The sequence below is a fragment of the Myxine glutinosa genome, chromosome 1 (genome assembly GCF_964187855.1).
Source record: "Myxine glutinosa chromosome 1, kmMyxGlut1.1, whole genome shotgun sequence".
Lineage (NCBI taxonomy): Eukaryota > Metazoa > Chordata > Myxini > Myxiniformes > Myxinidae > Myxine > Myxine glutinosa.
Window position 1 is genome coordinate 76,524,252 of NC_136261.1, and position 20,842 is coordinate 76,545,093.

General features: G+C 43.9%; 2 protein-coding genes across 5 annotated transcripts in view; both read right to left on the reverse strand.

Moving 5' to 3' along the window:
* Window positions 1-4,617, reverse strand: part of TMEM143 (transmembrane protein 143) — a 78,755-nt gene extending 74,138 nt beyond the window's left edge. The window contains exon 1 of one of the 4 annotated variants that reach the window (XM_068113537.2): window positions 4,448-4,617. Coding sequence is in view for 1 of the 4 variants with exons in the window: in XM_068113518.2 (XP_067969619.2) it covers window positions 4,365-4,405 (41 nt within the window). In the remaining 3 variants the exon portion in view is untranslated. Of the gene's footprint in view, window positions 1-4,034; window positions 4,131-4,342 lie in introns of those variants that run through there. The other 3 variants (XM_068113518.2, XM_068113528.2, XM_078773476.1) reach the window with 3 other exon arrangements.
* A 1,607-nt stretch (window positions 4,618-6,224) lies between these two features.
* DCXR (dicarbonyl and L-xylulose reductase) lies at window positions 6,225-18,831 on the reverse strand. Its single transcript, XM_068113460.2, has 8 exons — window positions 18,724-18,831; window positions 18,530-18,627; window positions 14,432-14,586; window positions 11,013-11,055; window positions 9,841-9,940; window positions 9,488-9,552; window positions 7,113-7,230; window positions 6,225-6,993 (listed from the first exon to the last, which is right to left on the reverse strand). Exons 1-8 carry the CDS (start codon window positions 18,773-18,775, stop codon window positions 6,890-6,892), a joined length of 735 nt encoding a protein of 244 aa, XP_067969561.1. The 5' UTR covers window positions 18,776-18,831; the 3' UTR covers window positions 6,225-6,889.
* Window positions 18,832-20,842: the final 2,011 nt, after the last annotated feature.

Sequence of the window (20,842 nt, forward strand, 5' to 3'; positions counted from 1 at the left end):
TAGCTCCCCCAGCTCTGTCTGTGCTTTGTCCCCCAAATATTCCTACAGGTCGCACAACATCTGCCAGCACCCCTCTTCTGGTGAAACTGCCAAAATCAAGATTCTCTGCTCACCTTCACTCTTTTATTCCTCTTTTCTCCCACCTGTGGAACAAACTCCCTCACTCTCTTCAATCCCACTCCTCCCTCCTGGTCTTTAAAACAGCTGTTCACCACAATATCTTGTCTTCCCCCATCCAAATCCTTGATCTTTTCTACCCCCGTTAATTCACCCCAGATCCACTTTTTTGAAATACCGACTTCTTTCCTGGAAGTTCTAGGAATGTCCATGTGTTTTATGCCTCTCCCACCCCACCCCCCCTTCCCATGCCTCCTTCTCCCCCCCCCCCCTCCCACCCCACCCCCCCTTCCCATGCCTCCTTCTCCCCCCCCCCCTCCCACCCCACCCCCCTTCCCATGCCTCCTTCTCCCCCCCCCCCCTCCCACCCCACCCCAAAGCCATCTCCCTCCCACAGATCTCACAATGTCCCTGTTCTCTACTTGTGTGCTTCGCTCTCTCTCTCTCCCCATCTTGTGTCCCGCTCCCTTTATTATACGTTTTATGTGTCCGTTTTTTTTTGTGATTAATGTTAGCTCTTACACGAGCCTCGATCTTGTATACAAAAAAAAAAAATACAGGGTGTCCGAAAAGTCTGGAATCATAGGAAAAATTTCTTTTCAAAGAAAATGCGCAACACGCTTCCCATCGACCTCCAAGCACCTTTGCAGCCGAAGTACCATGCTTCTCTGTATTCAAAGGAGCATAAGAGGATCATCAGCATATTGACAGGTGACAGTAATTCGCTCTTGCTGATGTTTGTTTCAGGGTTTGGATTTTGTCAGAATAAACCTTTTCCTTGAGGTAGCCCCAGAAAGAAAAATCGAGAGGATTCAGGTCAGGAGATCTCAGAGCCCATTCAATTGATCCTCTCCTTCCTATCCATCTGTTAGGAAACATGTTCAACCAGTTGCAAACCGGTAGTGCGTAATGGGGAGGGGAGGGGCGACGTCTTGTATAAACTATTCTGGTCGACAACCAATCGTATCAAATGTTGGTATCATCCGATTCTGTAACATACCAGATAAGGCTCACCAGTCACCGATTCATGAAAAAAGATTCGACTGATCACATGCATGTCCCATAATCCGCACCAGACCATCAGCTTTCCGGCCCCTCGAATTTTGGTTGGGGAAAACCAGTGAGGGTTTTCAATGGACCATTACCTGTGGTTTTGCTTATTTACCTTGCCATTCACATAAAAGTTCGCTTCATCTAAAAACAATACGCCACATAAAAAGTGTTCGTTTTCCTCAATCTTGGTCAAGAACCATTGGCACATTTCCACTCTATGGTCCGGATGATCCTCTGTCAGATGCTGCAGTATCTCAGCTGTGTGAGGTCGGCCAGACCAAAGCTTGTCCATCACAGATCCCGTTTCTTCAAATTTGCGGGCAAGCTTGCATATCACGCTTTCGAGCCTGGTGTTGGCTTAGCAGTTAGGGTACCGGCTTGGGATCCTGGGTTCCAATCCCGGTTGATTGCTGAATTAACACCAAGGGGGTCGACTCAGCCTGTCATCCTTCCGAGGTCGGCAAATTGAGTACCAGTTCATTGGTAATTCCCTGTGTCGCAAGAGGCAACTAACAGGGTTGGCGGCAGGAGGGGCATTCGGCCATAAAAGATTGCCCCAAAAAGTGGACCACGGTGCCCGAAAAAGGCCAACCCCTGCTCTGCGGGGAATAGGGGCCTTTAAAGGTGGTTCTTTTCTTCTTGCATATCACGCTTTGGGTAATTGGTCTTCTTTCCGGATATCTTGCGTTGAACTCCACAGCCACTCTTCTTTGGGACCATCCTTCCTGGCCATAGAGAAGGATAATCCCAATTCGCTCCTCTAAATTTAAACCCATGGGTCAATATTAATCTGAAAAAAAGAAAACAAATAAATAAAAAAGATTTCCCCGAGGATTGCAGACCTTTTGGACACCCTGTATATTGCTTTTAGCCACGTCACTCAGTGGTGAAAGGTCACTTAAAAAATTCTCGGATCCGCATCCGGCTCTTCAAAATAATTGAATCACCTCTTCCTCGTCACACACCCAACATGCCCACCAGGTTTCATTCAAATCCGTCCACAACTTTTTCAAATATCAGGCTCACAGACAAACAAACAGACAGACGTGAAAAATAAGCTAGGCCCACCTTCATAGAAGCTTATGAATGGATGACAAAACTTGGTGGATGAAATTGTGAGGTGAAAAGAACAAAGAACAATTGTTGTTTGGCTGCCACCAATGTTCCTCTATATTTTCTCATAGTCCAGGAACCTAACCCTCCTCATTCCCATCGGAAATAGACATATTTACATTCTAATAGTACGTACTGTCACGTCTACACTGTAGTGAAGACCTCAGGTTAACAGATGACCAAAATGAGCTTTAACTCCGAGGCATTTAACCAAAACTATGGCGGTGTAATCTCTCCAGCATGCGAGGGAAATGGACTTCCCTGGTCTTAGTTGCACGGACGGACACGAGACAGGGGGGGGGGGGGGGGGGCAGGGGGCAATGAGTAATGGCTTTAATGAGAATAAATGCCAGGATAACAAAAGGAATGTGCAGTAAAATCTGATTCCTAAATGAGGATCTCCATCAGACACAATTACAACACAAGGGGAAAACGAAAGTAAAAATAAATGTGGTGTGGTGCGTTGGCTGGTACTCAGCTCCGGTCTCCACGATGGTTTGGGGCCGTCACAGGTCCTGCGTCCCGGCGTGGGAAAACACGCAATGGCGCAGTCGGGTCCTTCTCATTCAGCTGCACCAAGCTCCGACCGTCCCAAACTTCACAGGCGCGCACGACATGAAGCGCAGTTGTCACGAGCCAACACCAAGAGAGAGAGAGAGAGAGAGAGAGAGAGAGAGAGAGAGAGAGAGAGAGAGAGGGATGCGTCCGTCTTCGCCAACGCCCGGAACAGAGAGAGTGAATGCGAATGCCACCGCCTTTTACCGCACGAGGAACAGAGAGAGAGAGAGAGAATGCGACTGCTCGTACCCTGAGCCTGAACCAAGAGAGCCTGAATAATGGCGGTGCTTTCCCTTTTTGCTCCGACTGTCTCAAACGCTCTCCCTGATATCACCCACGCTCCAATCACCGAGCGCCGTCGAATCTTCCCAACCAATCATCCTTTGGGGCGTGGCCTCACGGCCACACTTGGCACCCATCGAGAAGTTTGGGCTGGGTGGTGTCGTAAAGTCTGGGTACCGTCGGCGGTTATGTAATTTTAATCATGGGCCAGTCGCATGGCTAGCCGAGTGTGCTTTATAAGAACGAAGGGAAAAATCACCGAGGCGATTACACACTGGGAATGTATCCATGGGCCACAACTAATTAGCACAGCTCCTCCCCTCACATGGAGACACACAGACAACGCTTACACGGACATCCGGTCCTAACTTAAATACATTGAGGTGGCTTCACGGCATACGGAGCACGCCACTCTATACAATTCTACCTCGACTACGGTATTTCATTACCTAGCCCCCATACACGCAATAGTACTTTTATAGACATATTTACATTGTAATAGTACGTACTTTATAGACATACATTCTAATACTAATAGTACATACTTTATAGACATACATTGTAATAGTACGTACTTTATAGACATACATTCTAATACTAATGGTACGTAGTTTGTAGACACATTCTAATACTAATAGTACGTACTTTATAAATATACTCGCATTCTAATAGGACGTAGTTTATAGACTCAGAGGTAATTGGATGAAGAAAACACAACATGTAATACTAGGCTACTAATACTATACTAGTTATCACTAGGTAGCATGTGTGGTCAATGTCAGCACATGATTATGTGCAGACAGAGACTCAGACAGACAACCAAAGGATCTAAATACAATACGCTGTCCACTGGCGATGGTAAGCACCCACAGAAGGATATGTTATATTTTCCCCACATAAGTTACCAATACCAGTTGGACGTTTTGCACACGCAAATCCTTCCGCCAAAAACAAACTCCGCAGCAAGCAAATGCACCCCGTCCCCCTCTCCTCTCCCTCTCCCTCTCAACCTCCCCCTAAACGATTTGACCCGACACGGGTAAACATCGTCCTCAAAGGTCATTAATTGTAATAACAGGTACCGAGACCGACAGGGAGAAGAATAGCGGACACCTATCCAAAAAGCTCCATTGCATGGCAAGAACACCGAGCGCCGAATACATGTCGCCAAAGTACGTTTACTGCGATGAGAGAGAGAAAGAGCCGAACACACACTCACAAGCGGGAAACAATCCTCTCACCGGGGCCGAAGGCACCGGAACAAGGACGATGTGCAAAACATAGACAAGGCCGTTCAAATCCCCTTCACGCCACTCGTCTTCACCTTTCGCCCTACAGGTTTCTTCCTCTTCTTTTTGAATCATTTTTCTCTTTCGTTTTCCTAATTCCGATTCGTCTTAACGTACGTTTCTTCTCATTCTCTTCCACCCATCCCGTTTCATTTTTAATACCACTTTTTCACCTCACACAAAAACTTCAATTATATTTTCAGTTATTCGAGCTGCGCCCCCCATTCCATAATCATATTTCAGGTGAAAAAACGGTAACCCAGGTATCCGACAGGCTGCTTAAGCGGGTAAGAGGGGGAAATTAAAAGCCGAGATAATAGGTGTATCAATACATACCGCTTGGAGCACGATGCGACGTAACAAGAGGTGCGTTCCGTTAGCAAGCGGCTTGCTGTCTCTTGCCAAGCAGCTTGCTTTATTCAGACCACTCAAGCAAGCGCTCCAACGGAACGGAATGCTCGGCACCGCTTAACAACATGTAAACAGATATCGTGGTACTGCAGCAAATCACACTCCTCTCTAAGCTGTCCAGCCTGGGTTTGAATCTAGTCCCAGCTATAAACTGCCATCCTGGTGTTTCACAGGCAGGGTGATTCATCAATGTGTGTGTGACGTCACTCGGATGGACGTTAAGCTGGGCGTCCCGTCTTTCGGAATTCATTAGTGGATGTTAAAGATCCCACGGTGTCCTTTGCAAAGACTAGGCGAGTTATCGCCGGCACCCTGGCCCAATTCCAGCCAAATTGCTGCCCTAACCAGTATTGCAATTTGGTTCGTTTGTCTGTTACTTGCAACATCGAAGATTTTTCAAGTACATTGGTTGGTCTTGTGCATTATTCTGTCTGTCTGTTTAAATCAATCGCCTGGAGGTCACAATTTTCAACCGATCTTTACAAAGCTTCACCCAACGGTAGAGTTGGTCATAAGGAAGAGGCCGAAGATTTTCATCCGATTCAAAATCAAAATCCGAAAAATTTTCTAAGATTTTCATCCAATTAACTTGAAATTTGAACAGGGTTTACATATCACGTCACTGAATTCAACCACCAATTCTTTTTGAGGTCAACATAGGCCAAAAGGTCAACATGAGCCAAATTTCCAAAATTGTCAATTTTCATCCTCTTAACTTGAAATTTGAAGAAGATTTGCATATCAGGTCACTAAATCAACCACTCATAATTGAGGTCTTCAATGTGAAAAGGTCAACATTGGCCAAATTTCTAAAATGGTCAATTTTCATCTGATCAACTTGAAATTTGAAGAGGAATTGCACACTTGATCATTGAATTCAACCACCAATACATTTTCGCTACATTTACTGCACCTGCAGCCAACAATGCTCACAGGAATATAGAGGGTGGGGGGTGGGGGTGGGAGAGATAGCATGCACCTCTATCACTTTAATCGCTTCTCTCGGCAGGTTTTTCCCTTCATTTGCACCTGCACACCTGCTCACCACCTATCTTTACCTAAGTCCTGCGGCAAGGGACAAGTATGTCGGGGATAGGCAGAGGATGCTGCTGGGAGTCCCTATTCACTAGCCAACAGGTATGGTGGTCCAAGAGTGATGGTCATTGACCAGGAGCAGCAATACAACATACATACATACACCAGACAGACAGACAAACGCTGTTCTAGACAGCATTGCCCTATGGGCTACGCCATAAAAATTGTTGTATCCGGATCTGGATCTTCACCAAAATCTAATCGTTTCGTCCTTGTCACATTTATTGGACTTATTGACTCGAGACATTTCAGCTTTTCATTTTTAATTGTTTTGCGAAAAAAAAAAAAAAAAAAAAACGAAAAGTATATTCCACTGTGACATGCGTTATAATGTGTAGATCAGTGACAAAAAAAAAATCTCAATTTAATCCATTTTAAATTCAGGCTGTAACAACAAAATGTGAAAACGTCAAGGGGTGTGAATACTTTCTGAAGGCACTGTGTATAATTATTCATCCATAAAAACGATGCACCCTTAGCCCATCCCTCCCCCGACTCCAGATTGGAACATCAAGGAAATCCCTTTTACAAAAATTATAATCAACATTAGATAGAAAAGGCGTCATAATTATTGACTTAACGCTCAAAAGGCTCAAATCTAAAATCACATTAATTTCAGCTGCTAAATTACAGAAGCTAGTCACCGAAGTCCGACAGTTGGCATGGGCACAGGTACCCAAAGCACATTCAGCTTTCAAGGCACATTTATTGCATGTTGTATGATCATAAGGTTTGCAAACTGCAAACAATATACAAGTAAGCATTCATTAACACTCGATGTACTGCTTTACGATTTGCAAATAATATCAGACATTCTTCCGGGTGGATCAACGATGCTTGGAGATCAAAGTGACGTTCGATCATCGCTATGCCCACAAGAAGGAAGCTAACCATTGTGCTTGCTTGACTACAACAATGAAATTCAACAACACAAGTCCCCAACATTGAGGTCTGCAAGGTCCACCTGATTATTAGTTAATGAGCTGTCCACCATCAATGGTCAACTGGGCACCATGCACCATTTCACTTGCATTGCTGAGGAGAAACAGTATGCAGTTTACCACTTCCTCTTCCTCTGTTGGGTATGAAGGGATAAAGAGTAAACAATAGTATAGGGGTCAGAAACCCATCCAGGTACAGAACAATCCATATTTCCAATCCCACCCCACCACCCTACTCCCTTCAATGGCTCACCAACAAATCGACCCATTGGGATTCGAGTCAGTAGCGCTGCACTGCGACTTGGATCGGACCATTCCCTACGGCCCATTGATGTCATCACAACAGTAGGATGCACGGAATTAACTCGGATCTGTAGGGAAAATGACAATGACGAAGTTGGTCAAGAAAACTGGCGATAATATAAATCTCAAACTTTTTAACTCAAAACTAAAATATTTCGGTCCAAACTTTCCTCAACGACAACAAAATAAACTATCTGTGACTTAAAATAACAATAATTATTATTATTCAGGCTGTAACTATCTTTACAGATAAGCTACCTCATGTGTTGACAATAATTATACAGATTACAAAAATACAACTTTCTCAAAATAATCCTGGAATATCAATTCCCAATTGTCACGCCCCTGCAATGTAGTCCGAGGTTGTGGGTTCAAATCTGGCTGTAGGAGATAGTACTGTATTACAGATCTGGATTTGAAGCTTCTGGAGACTAAACCAGTCTCAGATGAATGCTCAGAAACCATGATCCAGATTGTGACATGACAGGGGGCACGATGACTCAAATGGTGTACAGACGGCTAAGCAATTTCAAAGTAAGACAAAGTGAAGCCACACCTCACAGGCAGGTATCAAACCGAAAAATTTGGGGGAATCTCAAAGTGGAGAAAGAACACGACTTTAAGTTGGCATTGACTTATAGGGTCAAGTAATCCATTTTAATAAACCCTGACGAGCTTTCTTACTTATATTACCGTCGTTAGTCTGCAGCACGTGGCTGTGGGTTAGCATCAGTTCTCACAGGGGTGCGACAATGCCACTGATGCAGTGGCCCCTGTAGGTTGGAGCTGGGATTTGTTGATGTTGCCGGCGATAGCTCACCTACTCTTTGCAAAGGACACCATGGGATCTTTAGCGTCCACTAACTAATGTTAGCAGATGGGACGTCCAGTTTAACGTCCATCCAAGGGGCGGCCCACACTGATTAACCACCCTGCCACCGGTATTACAAATAATCTTTTCCCCTTGTATAAAGAAAATTTAAACAACTTCATATGCATTATGTTACGGATTCGGCACTTCCGTGGTTGTGGTTTTCATTCACTTGACATTTCTGGTTCTAGGTATTATGGTTGTTGTTGTTCAAGGGAAATGGTTATTGTGGTTAAAAGGTTAAAAGCGTTCATCGTAAAAAAGAGACAGGAAGCCAGATCGAGAACCGGAAGACGACGAGAGAGGAGAGGAAGAAGAAGGCGTGAGGAGAAAAGTGGAAGAAGACGCGTGCCTTGAAGCTCCGTAGCGAGCGGGATCGAACAAAAGCCGCGAGTAACCTTTGAGTCTCCTTGAAAGGACTTTCCTGCGATAGGTGTTATCGCTGGAGGATTGAGAAACCTGCGTAGTCAGGTATAGGCGTTGAGGTTCCGGAGAATCCTCGCCTGGCGCTTCGACTCAAGTAAGAGCCGTCCACCATTTTGAACTGCGCGCTTCGTTCCCCGAAAAAGGTTTTGCTACGCGTCAGCTTTTCTCACCATCCGGTCATCTGTAGGGGATGTGTGTGCACGAAAGCGGCGTTTGAAGATTACGCTGCGGTTCGCTGATTGAAATGTGAATGTACACGTCTGGTTCGCGCCTGTGGGATTTCCCTTTTCACCGCCAGTTTGCGGTTGGTTTGGACCATGTGACGGTCCACACCTTGCCTACGCCTCATTACTCGCCTCATTGCCTCTTCGCCTCATCACTACTCGCAGGAGGGGATTATCTTTGAGTTATAGAGACATTGGGGAAGGTTCTTTTCCACTCACTTTGAGCACAGTGAGTTACCTTATGCATGTTAGCTGATGGTACCATCATAGGAGATATTGATTGTACTCTTGATTCCTATTATTGTTGTACTGTTATTTGGGTGTGATTTTTAATACAACATTTGTTCGTTTAAAATCATTGGTGTGGCTTCACTGTTGATTTCTGATATAGAATAACATTTTTCTGCCGTGGCTCCTCTCGGGGTTCGGAGGTATCCAGGTCGGGGAGGAACACGTAACAATTACGGTGATGTTGAAATCTAAATGAGAATAATTCGAAATTTTCAAAATGTTTCATTTCACGCATTTTAAGCGGATGTTCAAACCAAAGTATCCAACACAGCCTCGCAGCGAAGCGGAAGTTCTTTTTGCTCACGCCATATATAAGCAGCAAGGATGGTTGACGAAGGTGATGTGACACAACTTCCAGGCAAATGGAACATGACCGGGCAAATTATAGAGCGAGTAGGGCAGACCGTTTGTGAAATACAACATGCCGTCTTTTGATTGAAACCATCAGCAAAGCGATGGGTAAAGGTTCCTCGGAACAGGAAGATCAAAGCAACGGCTCAAGCAACAGCTCACCTTGTATGGTGCCAACTCCAACGCCATTACTTTAGTCAACATATCCAAGGCACCTTTGCTGGAACCTAGGCCATTGCATAGATGAAGTAATCAGTATCAGAGAAAAACTGTTTTTCACATTCCAGAACAGCACACAAGAAGACTCAATCCTTTATAAAACTCCATCACGAGATGCAGTTCATCGGTCCCTCAAATCAAAACAATGGTAGAACTGAAATCCTAGACTACAGGTGGACCCCAAATAATATTGCATGTACATTTCAATTAGCAATTTGATGTTTCTAAAATGAAAAGTAAATGGCTTGAGATGCGTCAAAAAGAATACATTCAAACAATAAAATGTGGATACAGACAGTAGGCCGTGTGGTTCTGCAAAGCACGCTGAGACGCGACACTGGAAACATTGACGATTGCTCCACCGCTACCCTTGTCCCTCATTGCACGGGCCACAAGCTGGTAATAGTAAAAGGGGAAAATATTTTGTCATTCTTACACTGTACAACAGAGGAGGGAGATTAAATCACCAAAGAAAACATTACAACAATACCTTGTACGTTTCAACTTCAGTGCTCAATCTACATAATTTATTGTACAATATTTTAACGGCCCATTCCTGCAACCATTTTTCTAATGAGTAATCAATTAAAGCAACTGTCGACCAAGCAATGTAGCAATGTAGCAATGTAGCAATGTAGCAGGAGTACGAGGCATCCAACCTAAGCCACCTTTAGAAAAATATATATATACTGTATCTTGCACAAGACACGTAACTAAATCACGGAAAGACACCACAAGACACAGAAAGACACCAGAACAATTAATGAAAGCACAATAAATACAAAAATAAGCTAACCTGGAGTGGCTAGAATGCCGTGTCCCAAGGCAAGAACAGGTAAGAGGGTGTAAGAGGCAAGAGAATGAGCGAGGGACATGCATGCACCTCTATTGCCACCACCCCTTCCCCGACTTATGACACTCGACCAATCATTGCATTCCACTGAAGTAGCTGTGTCTACATCCTTCCCCTGAGTAACCAATATCTGCCCACAGCAGAACAATCATAGAACCAGGAGTCCCTACCAATCACGGACCGGGAACGGTCTTTGGCCCGCTTCCCACTCACCGATGGATGACTGGGAAGGGCCATTCCCCAATCCCCTCGCCCTTCCTCTCCTTGTAGGTGAGAGGGAGACATGCTTAGACCCTCCACAGTCTACCCTTGCCCAGTCTTTCCCATTTCACAGAAGGGGAACATAGGGATGAGACGTCTTACCCTACTTAATAGCTGAATTAGAAAGCGCTGTCCCTTTGTGGCAGTACGGACTCCACACCTTATCCAAAACACATGCCACAGTTATAGGAACTGCCCAAATTAAATTGTGTGCGTGGCCTTAAACCAACTACTGCCCTCTACCACAGAAACGTAACCCTACAAAACAAAAACATCACACCACTACACTACAATGCAGTACCTTGTATGTTATAAAGTGTAACAGACGTACCTATGTGGCAATTCTTCTCTTACCTGTGAGACGTGAAACACTGCCTTCACATTTGTGTCAAATGTTCTGCAGAAAAGGCAAACAACGAAAAAAAAAAAAAAATCAAACCAGCAGATACATATTGGAGGTAAAAGCAACAAGTCCTGATAGACCATGCTATTGAGAAACAATTAAAAACTAGAACAGCACTCTTCTTAAACAAGGTGGGTTGAAAGGTGCTTCATTTTGATGGACGGACAAAGCCAAATATTGAAGCGGCTTCACCTCGAAACAAGAATTCTTTTTTACGGTGTAGCCCATATAGTACATGGTGTTGTGTCATTGTAGTGCAAAATTTGCTACACTAGTGGAACCAATGTTTTTTGGAATCCTTATACCCTAGGCAACAAGACCTGAGTTGGTTCCATTTTTTTCAATGGCATCTTTGGCGGCCATTTTGACTTTCAAAATGGCCGTCATTTTTTGCAATTTTGTATGTATCTTTTCACATAAAACACTTTGATTAACCATTTTTTCTGGCATTTATGTCATTCCTTGTATAGTACTTGTACAGCTACAGTCTCGTATTCTGATACATCTGGGGGAACTTGTTGATAGACAGCAAGAGCAGTCCCATGGAATGTGTTCCGTCCATCAGCTGTGTCTACCGTGGCATCTATGTTATCAGCTGAGCATCTGATTGGCAGATTTTTCAACAGTCCTGGAGGCATGTAAACGCCATTGAATTCATTCATATTCTCTTGGACTGTGGTGGCAATCTTTGAAGTGATCTCCTTTACACATTGATATGAAACACCAACGCCACTCTGGTACAACATGTCTGTGTCTCTGCGACTGCGGTGTGCATGATGGCTATGGAGTGAAAGTCCAACCCCTAATGGCGTTTCAGTTGTGAACCTGAAGGTTGAAGTTGAGGACTTTGGCTGATATTGCACCTGCCGATCAGATTTGAACTCCTGGATGATGTGCTGTCCAATAAGTGCACATGTTCCATTTATCTTTTCATTGCGTGATTGTGTTTTGGTGGTGGATGCTCCCTGGAAATTTGAAATTGCACATTTGAAATTGGCATGAGCAACGTCAACCAAAGGTTCAGGAGTTCTCTCTTGGCAGAATACACAAAGTTCGTAACTTGTGCATTGCTTCTTAGAAGGCGGCTCTTCAAACGATGACATTATGCGGTGGTGAAGCTGAAATCCAACTTGTCTATGAATACCTGTAAGATAAAAAAGAATAAAGCAAATGTTCATATTTCTTTCATTATTGTAATTATAGTTATCTATGTGTAATTTAAGACTGTAGAAATTAGAATACATACAAAACTGCAAAAAACGGCGGCCATTTTGAAATTCAAAATGGCCGCCGAAGACGCCATTGAAAAAAATGGAACCAACTCAGGTCTTGTTGCCAAGGGTATATAGATGCAAAAAAACATTGGTTCCACTAGTGTAGCAAATTTTGCACTTACATATAATAATTCTACATAACACCATGTACTAATAGGGAAAAGCAGTCTAGAACAGTGTTTATCCGTCTGTATGTATGTATGTATGTATGTATGTATGTATGTGTGTATGTATGTATGTCCCCTCAAATGTATACCAATCAGAGCTGAGGATCTGGTCACACGACTGTGTGATGTGATTACATCTGATGTCATTACAGCAGTATGGCGGCTGACTCGCCACACACTGCCATTTTGATTTATATGCCGTTCATGCCGAACATATCGTCGAACCTGTCATATATCACAATCGCCATGCTCTACCTGTGCTTTTTTCATTCAGTGTGAAAGACACACAAACTGATTGTTAAAATGACCATCAAATATCGAAAGCATCGGCGTTACGTCTCTTCCAACAAAACGGCGTACCCAACCCTTGTGGGGTATAATCTAGATTACAGTAGATCTTCCCTCAGTTCTGGAAGTAAAACGTACCTCACGGATGTCGGGATTCTTCCAAATTTCTTTGTTTAATGTTATAGACAGCATTAGCGACTGTTTAAAAAGCTAAACATATGTGTTTGTGGTTTATAATATTTTACAAGCCCGGCTACTTTCGGTCATGTTTTTTTTTTTTTAATGCAACGTAATGTTCAGGTTGGTTACTATTCATGTGCTCAAGATGAGTACCTATTATCTTTGTTGACCAATGAACACCGAGCTCTGGATTTTTCAGGCTGTTGGAGAGGAAGTGATAAGAAGAGACGAGTCAGCACCTGGCCTGGCCCTTCTTTATTTATTGATTCGGGACTCGGACCTTTTCGTGATATTTATCTGTTTAGAAGTTAACTTTATACTGATATAGTCTCACATTTTTATCACCATTTGCATGTAATTGACGAAACATATGATGGATTTATCTTGTGCTCTTCCTATGCCGTGGCAGTTTTGAATTTCATGAATTTATGAAGTGATTATGACCAAGGCCTTGTGTTACTATTAACGGATGCTACACGAGTGGCGGATACAAGTTATTGACGTCTTTTGTCAATTACTTCATTCATAGTAACGTTTGGTCTCTCATTTACAAACCCGTTCACTTCATGATACAAGTTTAACCAGTCCAGGCCAAGCCATCCTATACAGGCCCGGGAGTCCACCAGCCTCAGTATGCAGACACATCCATTAAATGGAAATTAGTAACTTACTCAGATTTCCCTTGAACTTCATTCGGATATATATATTAACTTCACAGTGATCCAAGGTTCAGGAAAAGGTACGGTATGTAAATCGCACACAGGAAAAATAAATCTTATTTTAATAGAGCAAACGTATATGGTTATGTCGCTATGTATGTATGTTGAAATGCGACGAAAACGTCTTCTTCTTCTTCAAATAAAATTACCACCCTCTAAATTAACCCTCTTAATTGCATAAAGACTGCTGAGACCCCTCAGACCTTTGATGACCCTTTAATTCCCCCAAAACCCTTCAGACCAAAAGACCCAAAACACCCCGGAGACCCAAAACACGCCGGAGACCCAAAACACCCCGGAGACCCAAAACACCCCGAAGACCCTTAAAGACCAAGAAGAACCAAAATAACCTTAAGACCCAAAAGCCCCTGAAGACCCCAAAGACCCAAAAGACCCAAAACACCTCAAAGACCCAAAATACCCTTAAAGGCCCAGAGGATCCAAAAGACCCTGAAGACCCAAATGGCCCTGAAGACCCAAAACACCATGAAACCGAAAGACACCAAAATGGTCAAAGATGCCTACCCCTCTGAAACGACGTGTGGTGAGGCACGCGGAGCGCGCCGAGTCACGCTAGTTATTAGAATTAAAAGGATATTATAAGATGAAGCACAAATACGTGGCAAATGGTATTTGATCCCGAGTTCAGATTGGAACACTAACGGGCCAACCCAAACAGGTAAATGAGATAGCTAGCAACGGTTGGTTAGGAAAGAGGGCAAGTCGAACAACATTGATGCACCTGTCCCAAGCCGCCTTGGTGACCTCCAGGAACGGTTGATTATCAGCAACACCTGCATTGTTCACCAGCAGGTCGACCGGGCCCACATCAGCCAGTGCCACCTCTGTGCCATCCCAGTCTAACAAGTCCACAACCACTGTGGTAATACCGGAACACTGTAAAGGGACAAGGAAGTGGAACAATGTTCAATCACCGCAGGTGTTTTGTCTGCCTTTATCAGAGCCAATCCTCGCCTAATACTCATCTAGAATAACCAGAGCCGTCAAGCTTGTTAGGCCCTTGATGTTCCCCATAGTGAGCCTCCAACGGATTTATGAAAAGAGATTACAATTTCAGTCATGAAAAGCCAATGATATCGAGACGTGCAAATCCATTATTAAACCTCGTGGTACATTTTCAAGGATGACTTTCTTACCAAGTCATGAAGGACAAGTATATCAATCTGAGACAACAGACAAAGCAACACCAGATCTCTTGCCCCCTGTTGTACTGCCATTCCGCGAGTCGATACTTGTATAAAAACTAGAACGGCACTCTTCGACGTCGACCGATATGCCTCCGCCAACGTTATAATACTTGGACCAAGTTTGGTTTAAATCCATTCAGCTGTTCTCAAGTATCACATTTTTACCTGACATGACCTCTGGCCTTTGATGCCAAAATCTAATCACTTTATCTTTTCATCATAACTATATATATACATATATACACTTGCACCAAGTTTTGTCAAAATCCCATCACTGGTTCACAAGTTTAGCTCGGTAACAGAATTTCTATCCAACATGACCTCTGACCTCTCATATTCATTTCATATTCATTCATGACCTCTGACCTCTTGAACCCATAATTTAATCAGCTCATCTTTGCATCATTATACATAGTTGTACCAAGTTTGACTTTGTTCTCTTCAACCGTTCTAAAATTACGGCAATGAAAACCTATTACAGACTGTGACCTTTGACCTCTTGACCCCAAAATCGAATCAGTTCATCTTTAGATCAAATCAGTTCATCGAATCAGTTCATCATTATACAAACACTTATGATCTTCCCCTTTTGTAAAAGCAATTTTTTTTTTACTTTCTCAAAAACTTAGACTATTCTTTCTTTCTTGACTGTTAAATCAATGCACTTCTTTTATTTAAGGCCTGGCTTCGATGAAGACTATATAGTCCGTGAATGGAGCCTTCAACAACAACAAAAAAATACATATGTGTACCATGTTTGACTTGGATCCCTTCAGCTGTTCTCATGTTATCGCGGTAACGTAAACCTATCACAGACACACAGACGGACAGACAGACAGACATGGACGGATGGACAACCCGAAAACATAATGCCTCTGGCGACTTCGTCAGCAGAGGCATAATAAAACACCGCAAATGGGATTTGCATTTCAGGTTACATGATCCTGAGGCAAGTACGCAGGTGGGGAACAAAAACAAGCAGAACAAGCATTCTGAGTATTGCGCTGCAATACATGTCCCCTACCGGTAGTCTGTCGTCCGGAAAACTGTTGGTGAAATTACCAAAGGGTTATTTACCCACAGGTTCTGAATCGTTCCCAATCGCTAATTACCTCAGGATGGGCTCACCTGTGATTCGCACTCGGTACTTCGATTTATACACCTTGCAGACAGGTCAGCAGAAGCACGACAAAATAAGTTGTTGATAAAGAACCTTTCGAGTCGCTAAATATCAGTAATTTATTATATTTTCCGGTTCACGATCAATGATCGATGTGTATATATATATATATGTTGCTCGGCTTGGCTCCGCCCCTCCCCAAAAGCGTGCGCTGTGTCGCGCTTTTGACGTTCGTGCGACGAGGCTGAGGGCACGCGGTGCGGCTTGAGGAGAACTCTAGAATAAATGAACAAAGTGCCATAACTTTGTCAAAAATGATCGAATATGCAAATTTATGCACGGTTGATGCTGGTTTTCAAACTTGATCTGAGGTATGCCGAGACACGTGTGTCACGCCTCGCCTCGTTGATAAGCCCGCAAGGTCGCTCCGTGGAGCGGCCTGCACGAATTGCACTGTGTGAATTATATAAATTATTACCAACTCACTGTCTGAGGTACTGGCGATTCAAGAGATATCCATTTAAAAAAATATTTTCGTTTAATTAACGATACCTACCAAGCCACGTGCCCTATCACAAATTCCAAAAGAACATTTTAGTAGACTGACATGCTGAACAGATCTGTGAAGTTTCCCCTCGATTGGATCAAAAATGAGGGAGGGGCATGGTTTTAAAGGTTCATGCTTAAAAACGTCATAACTCTGAAACCATGTGATGCATGACGTCATGCTCGCTGACTTTTTTGTTCATCATGGGTATGCGATTCTGCCTGCAAAGTTTGGCCTCGATCTGTTCAGCCGTTGCAGCGAAAAAGGGGTTTTCGTGTTTTCACGAAAAACAATATGGCGGCCGAACAACGTGACCTGTGACGTCATAATTACCAGTAAATATTCGACAGACCGAGTCCCCCCTACGGTGAAAATTTGATCTCAATCGGTCCTATTATTGCAGAGAAAATGGTTTTTAAAGGAAATTAAAACTTAAAATGGCACTGAGTTAAGGATCATCAGAATTATCAGAATTCCCAAAGTTCAAAGTGCCATAACTTTGTCAAAAACGATCGAAACGTCGTGAAGTTCGAACGCGATCTGTAACTTATCATGAGGAAACCATGTGCCAAGTTTGAAATCATTAGCGTTAAGCGTTTAGAAAAAAAGTCCGGAAAATTGTTCTTTGCGTGACGGACTGACGGACGGACAGACAGACAGACAGACAGACAGACAGACAGACAGACAGACAGACAGACAGACAGAGACGGACAGACGGACAAACGGCGTGCAAACCTTTAGTCCCCTCCGGTGTACACCGGTAGGGGACTAATAATGATAGAGGATAGAGGTAGAATAGACGAACACAGCAAGAGGCCGAAAATAATGCACGGATGCATCACAGCAAGTGGTCGAGAGGAGTCAGAAAACAAAAGGTGACGCATGAAGCCTAAGGCCTATACATACTGTGTCGTTGCATGACCCGTAACGCCGATGCTTTCGATATTTGATGGTTATTTTAACAATCGGTTTGTTTGTGTTTCACACTGAATGAAAAACGTAAAGGAGGAACATGTCGATTGTGATATATGACAGGTTCGACGATATGTTTGGCCTGAACGGCATAGAAATCAAAATGGCAGTGTGTGGTCAGCCGCAGTACTGCCGTAATGACATCACATTGCCCTTGACATGTGAACAGATCCTCAGCTCTGATTGGTGTACGTTTGTGAGGGACATACATATTATATAGATACATACATACGGACAGACAAACACTGTTCTAAACGGCTTTGCCCCTTGGGCTACACCATGAAAAGTTATGGACGATTGATGACTAAACTTGGTGGACGAGTTGGGTAGGTGACAAGAACAAGCCGAATCCAGATCCGGACTATTAGTGGGATAGAAAACAAACTGTTCAGCCTGGCGGAGGTATGTGCTTTATCGAGTGCCGTTCTAGTTTCATATGAATTACTAAACTTCGCAAAAACACATTACTTAATCGCCCCCGAGAAAAATCCAGTCAGTGTATAAGCAACATACGCACTCAAGGCCTGAACTTGGAGGTGTTATAATAAAACTGTGTCAAGCAATCTTTTAAATAACAGGCACATGTGTAAACACTAATAATTAAATTAGTGTTGTTGACAACAAATCATGGCAAACTCAACATACGATCTTCACAATACATATTACTCAGTCGCACCTGGAAAAACGTATAAGCACAAGACCAAAATTGAGGTACGAAGGCCAATTATGTAGTTTTATAATGTCAATTTGTTTTATCCAAACTAACTCTAGACCTTCCTCTGGATGAAAGAGGAGGCCAAGCAAAGTTTGGTTGCATTGGTTCCTGCAGGGTCCAAATGTATAAACAAACACACAAATAATTATACAGGTATAATACAGGGGGCAAAGGATTACGGTCCGGTCGGACACGTCGAAGGTTGACGTCTGGAAACAGTTTGATCGTGTACACAAACAACTCATCGCATTCCAAGAGTTACTCTTCCCTCTCCTCGCCTCTTTCTGCAATGCCTCAAGATCTTCCACGGTGCGGCTCAGTGCGACCACCTGAGCACCACCCTTGTCCAAAGCCACCGCCACTGCCCTGCCAATGCCTGCAAGAGCCCACGTTCACAAGTGCTCATTCACGACCTATGTGCGTCCACGGGTAAGCAAGGTGAGTTACAATTTGGCGCCTTTATTCACCGCACCTTTCCCAGCTCCGGTAACCAGCGCTCGCTTGCCATCAAATCCAATATCCATCGCGTTGCACGTCGGAGGTGTAAGCGTTGTAGTTGTTATTTATTGAGCGCCTATTACCTTCATTACAATAATTATATGTTTACTTTCAGTTTCTCCAAGTTTTTAAAATTATCATTTATACATTGGATACTGTGTTATTTACGTGGATGTTATGCGCCGCCCTGAAGGAAAGCTGGCGCAACATTCTGTGCCCTTGGCCTGCACATTACCAGGACGGTAACTTGTGGACTTGTGGTCGCGTCTCTCTTTTTGGGAATCAGACAAAGAACCAACTGGAAAACTAATAGCGAGGTACTGTATTACTGGACGATCTTTCCACCAAATTTAAATCCTTTTCGAACGATGTTTAATAAATAAATCTTGCGTAGGTACGTCATCAGTCACGTGACACCGCGTGCGCCGTTTGCCCGTTTTCTTTCATTTACTTGTATGCAACATGCATTTTAAGGCCATTTTCACTGCTAGAGCGGGGGTTAGCCTTGCGTGCCCCATGACAATCTTCTCCATTTTGCCCTATTTTCTGCATCTCTCCTTGTTAACCCCCTTGCCCGCATTTCTTCTTCCACCATCTTTAGCCAAGTCTTTCTCGGTCTTCCCCGTCCTCTGCTTCCTTCCACATTAAGTTCCATCACTCTTCTCAACCAGTCACTGTCATCCTTCCTCAACACATGACCAAACCATCTCAACCTGTTCCTCTTCACAGCATCAATCACAGGCTCTATTCCCATCATCTTTCGCAATTCATCATTTGTCTTCCTCTCTCTCAACGATACTCCGCACATCCGTCGAACCATTCGCATTTCCACCCTTTCCAGCCTTCGTTGCTGCTCTACGTTCATTACCCATGTCTCGCTCCCATAAATCAAAACACTTCTCACACATGCAGCATACACCTTTCCCTTCAGCTTCAACGACACTCCCCTCCTCATCAGCACGCCACTCAGTTCCTGAAACTTCTTCCATGCACATCTCACTCAAGCAACAGTTGCCGAGTCTGATCCACCTTCTCCATTCAGCATGTCTCCGAGGTAGCAAAATGTTTTCACACCTTCCAGCTTCATGCCGTCTCCAAGATCCAACTCAACATTTCCTCCATCTGCAGCTCCCTCTGTGCACACCTTACATTTGAATGTAGCTGCCACACTGGTTAATGACCCTCTCAGACCACTACATTTTTGATGAACCCACTCAGCGCACATTGTACATTGAATGGAGTTCACTCCAACACCCTTCCTGCACACAGCACATGGCCACTTCCCAGTTCTTTCCACCTCACCACATGCTTTACCACTTGCCATCACTTTCGTCTTTCCTATATTCACCTTTAGACCTTTTGTCTCCATACATTCCTTCCACTTGTTCATCTTTTCCTTCAGTCCGTCCATACTTTTCCGCAATCAACACCAGATCATCTGCATACAACGACTCCCACGGTAAACCCTCCTTTACGTTCTGAGCCAGCACCTCCATCACAGCTACAAATAGTAATGGACTTAGTACCGACCCCTGATGCACTCCCACCTTCACCTCAAACTCACCACTGTTCCCGTCCTTCGTCCTTACAGCTGTGCGCGCTCTTTTGTACATTGCCATCACAACTCTGATCAACCATTCCTCCACTCCTAACTTCCTCAATGCCCATGTGAATACTTCGCGTGGAACCCTATCGAATGCTTTCTCCAGATCAACAAACCCAAGAAACAACTTCTGCCTCTTCTCCATATACTTCTGCAACTGCCTCACAATAAAAAGCATGGATGTCGTTCCTCTTCCTGGCATAAATCCAAACTGCATTTCGTCAATCTTCACTTTCTTCCTTATCCTCCTCTCCAACACCCTTTCCAATACCTTCATTCCATGCTCCAATAACTTTATCGCTCGGTACGAGCCACACTCCAGAGAGTCACCTTTTCCCTTGTAGAGAGGGACGAGGGTACTCAGTTCCCAATCCACTGGAATGTGGCCTTCTTTCACCACCAGATTACAGATCTCTGTCATTCTCCAACCCCAACTCACACCCCAACTTCCTGCTGCCTTCAACATATCTCCCACAACTCCCGTCGGCCC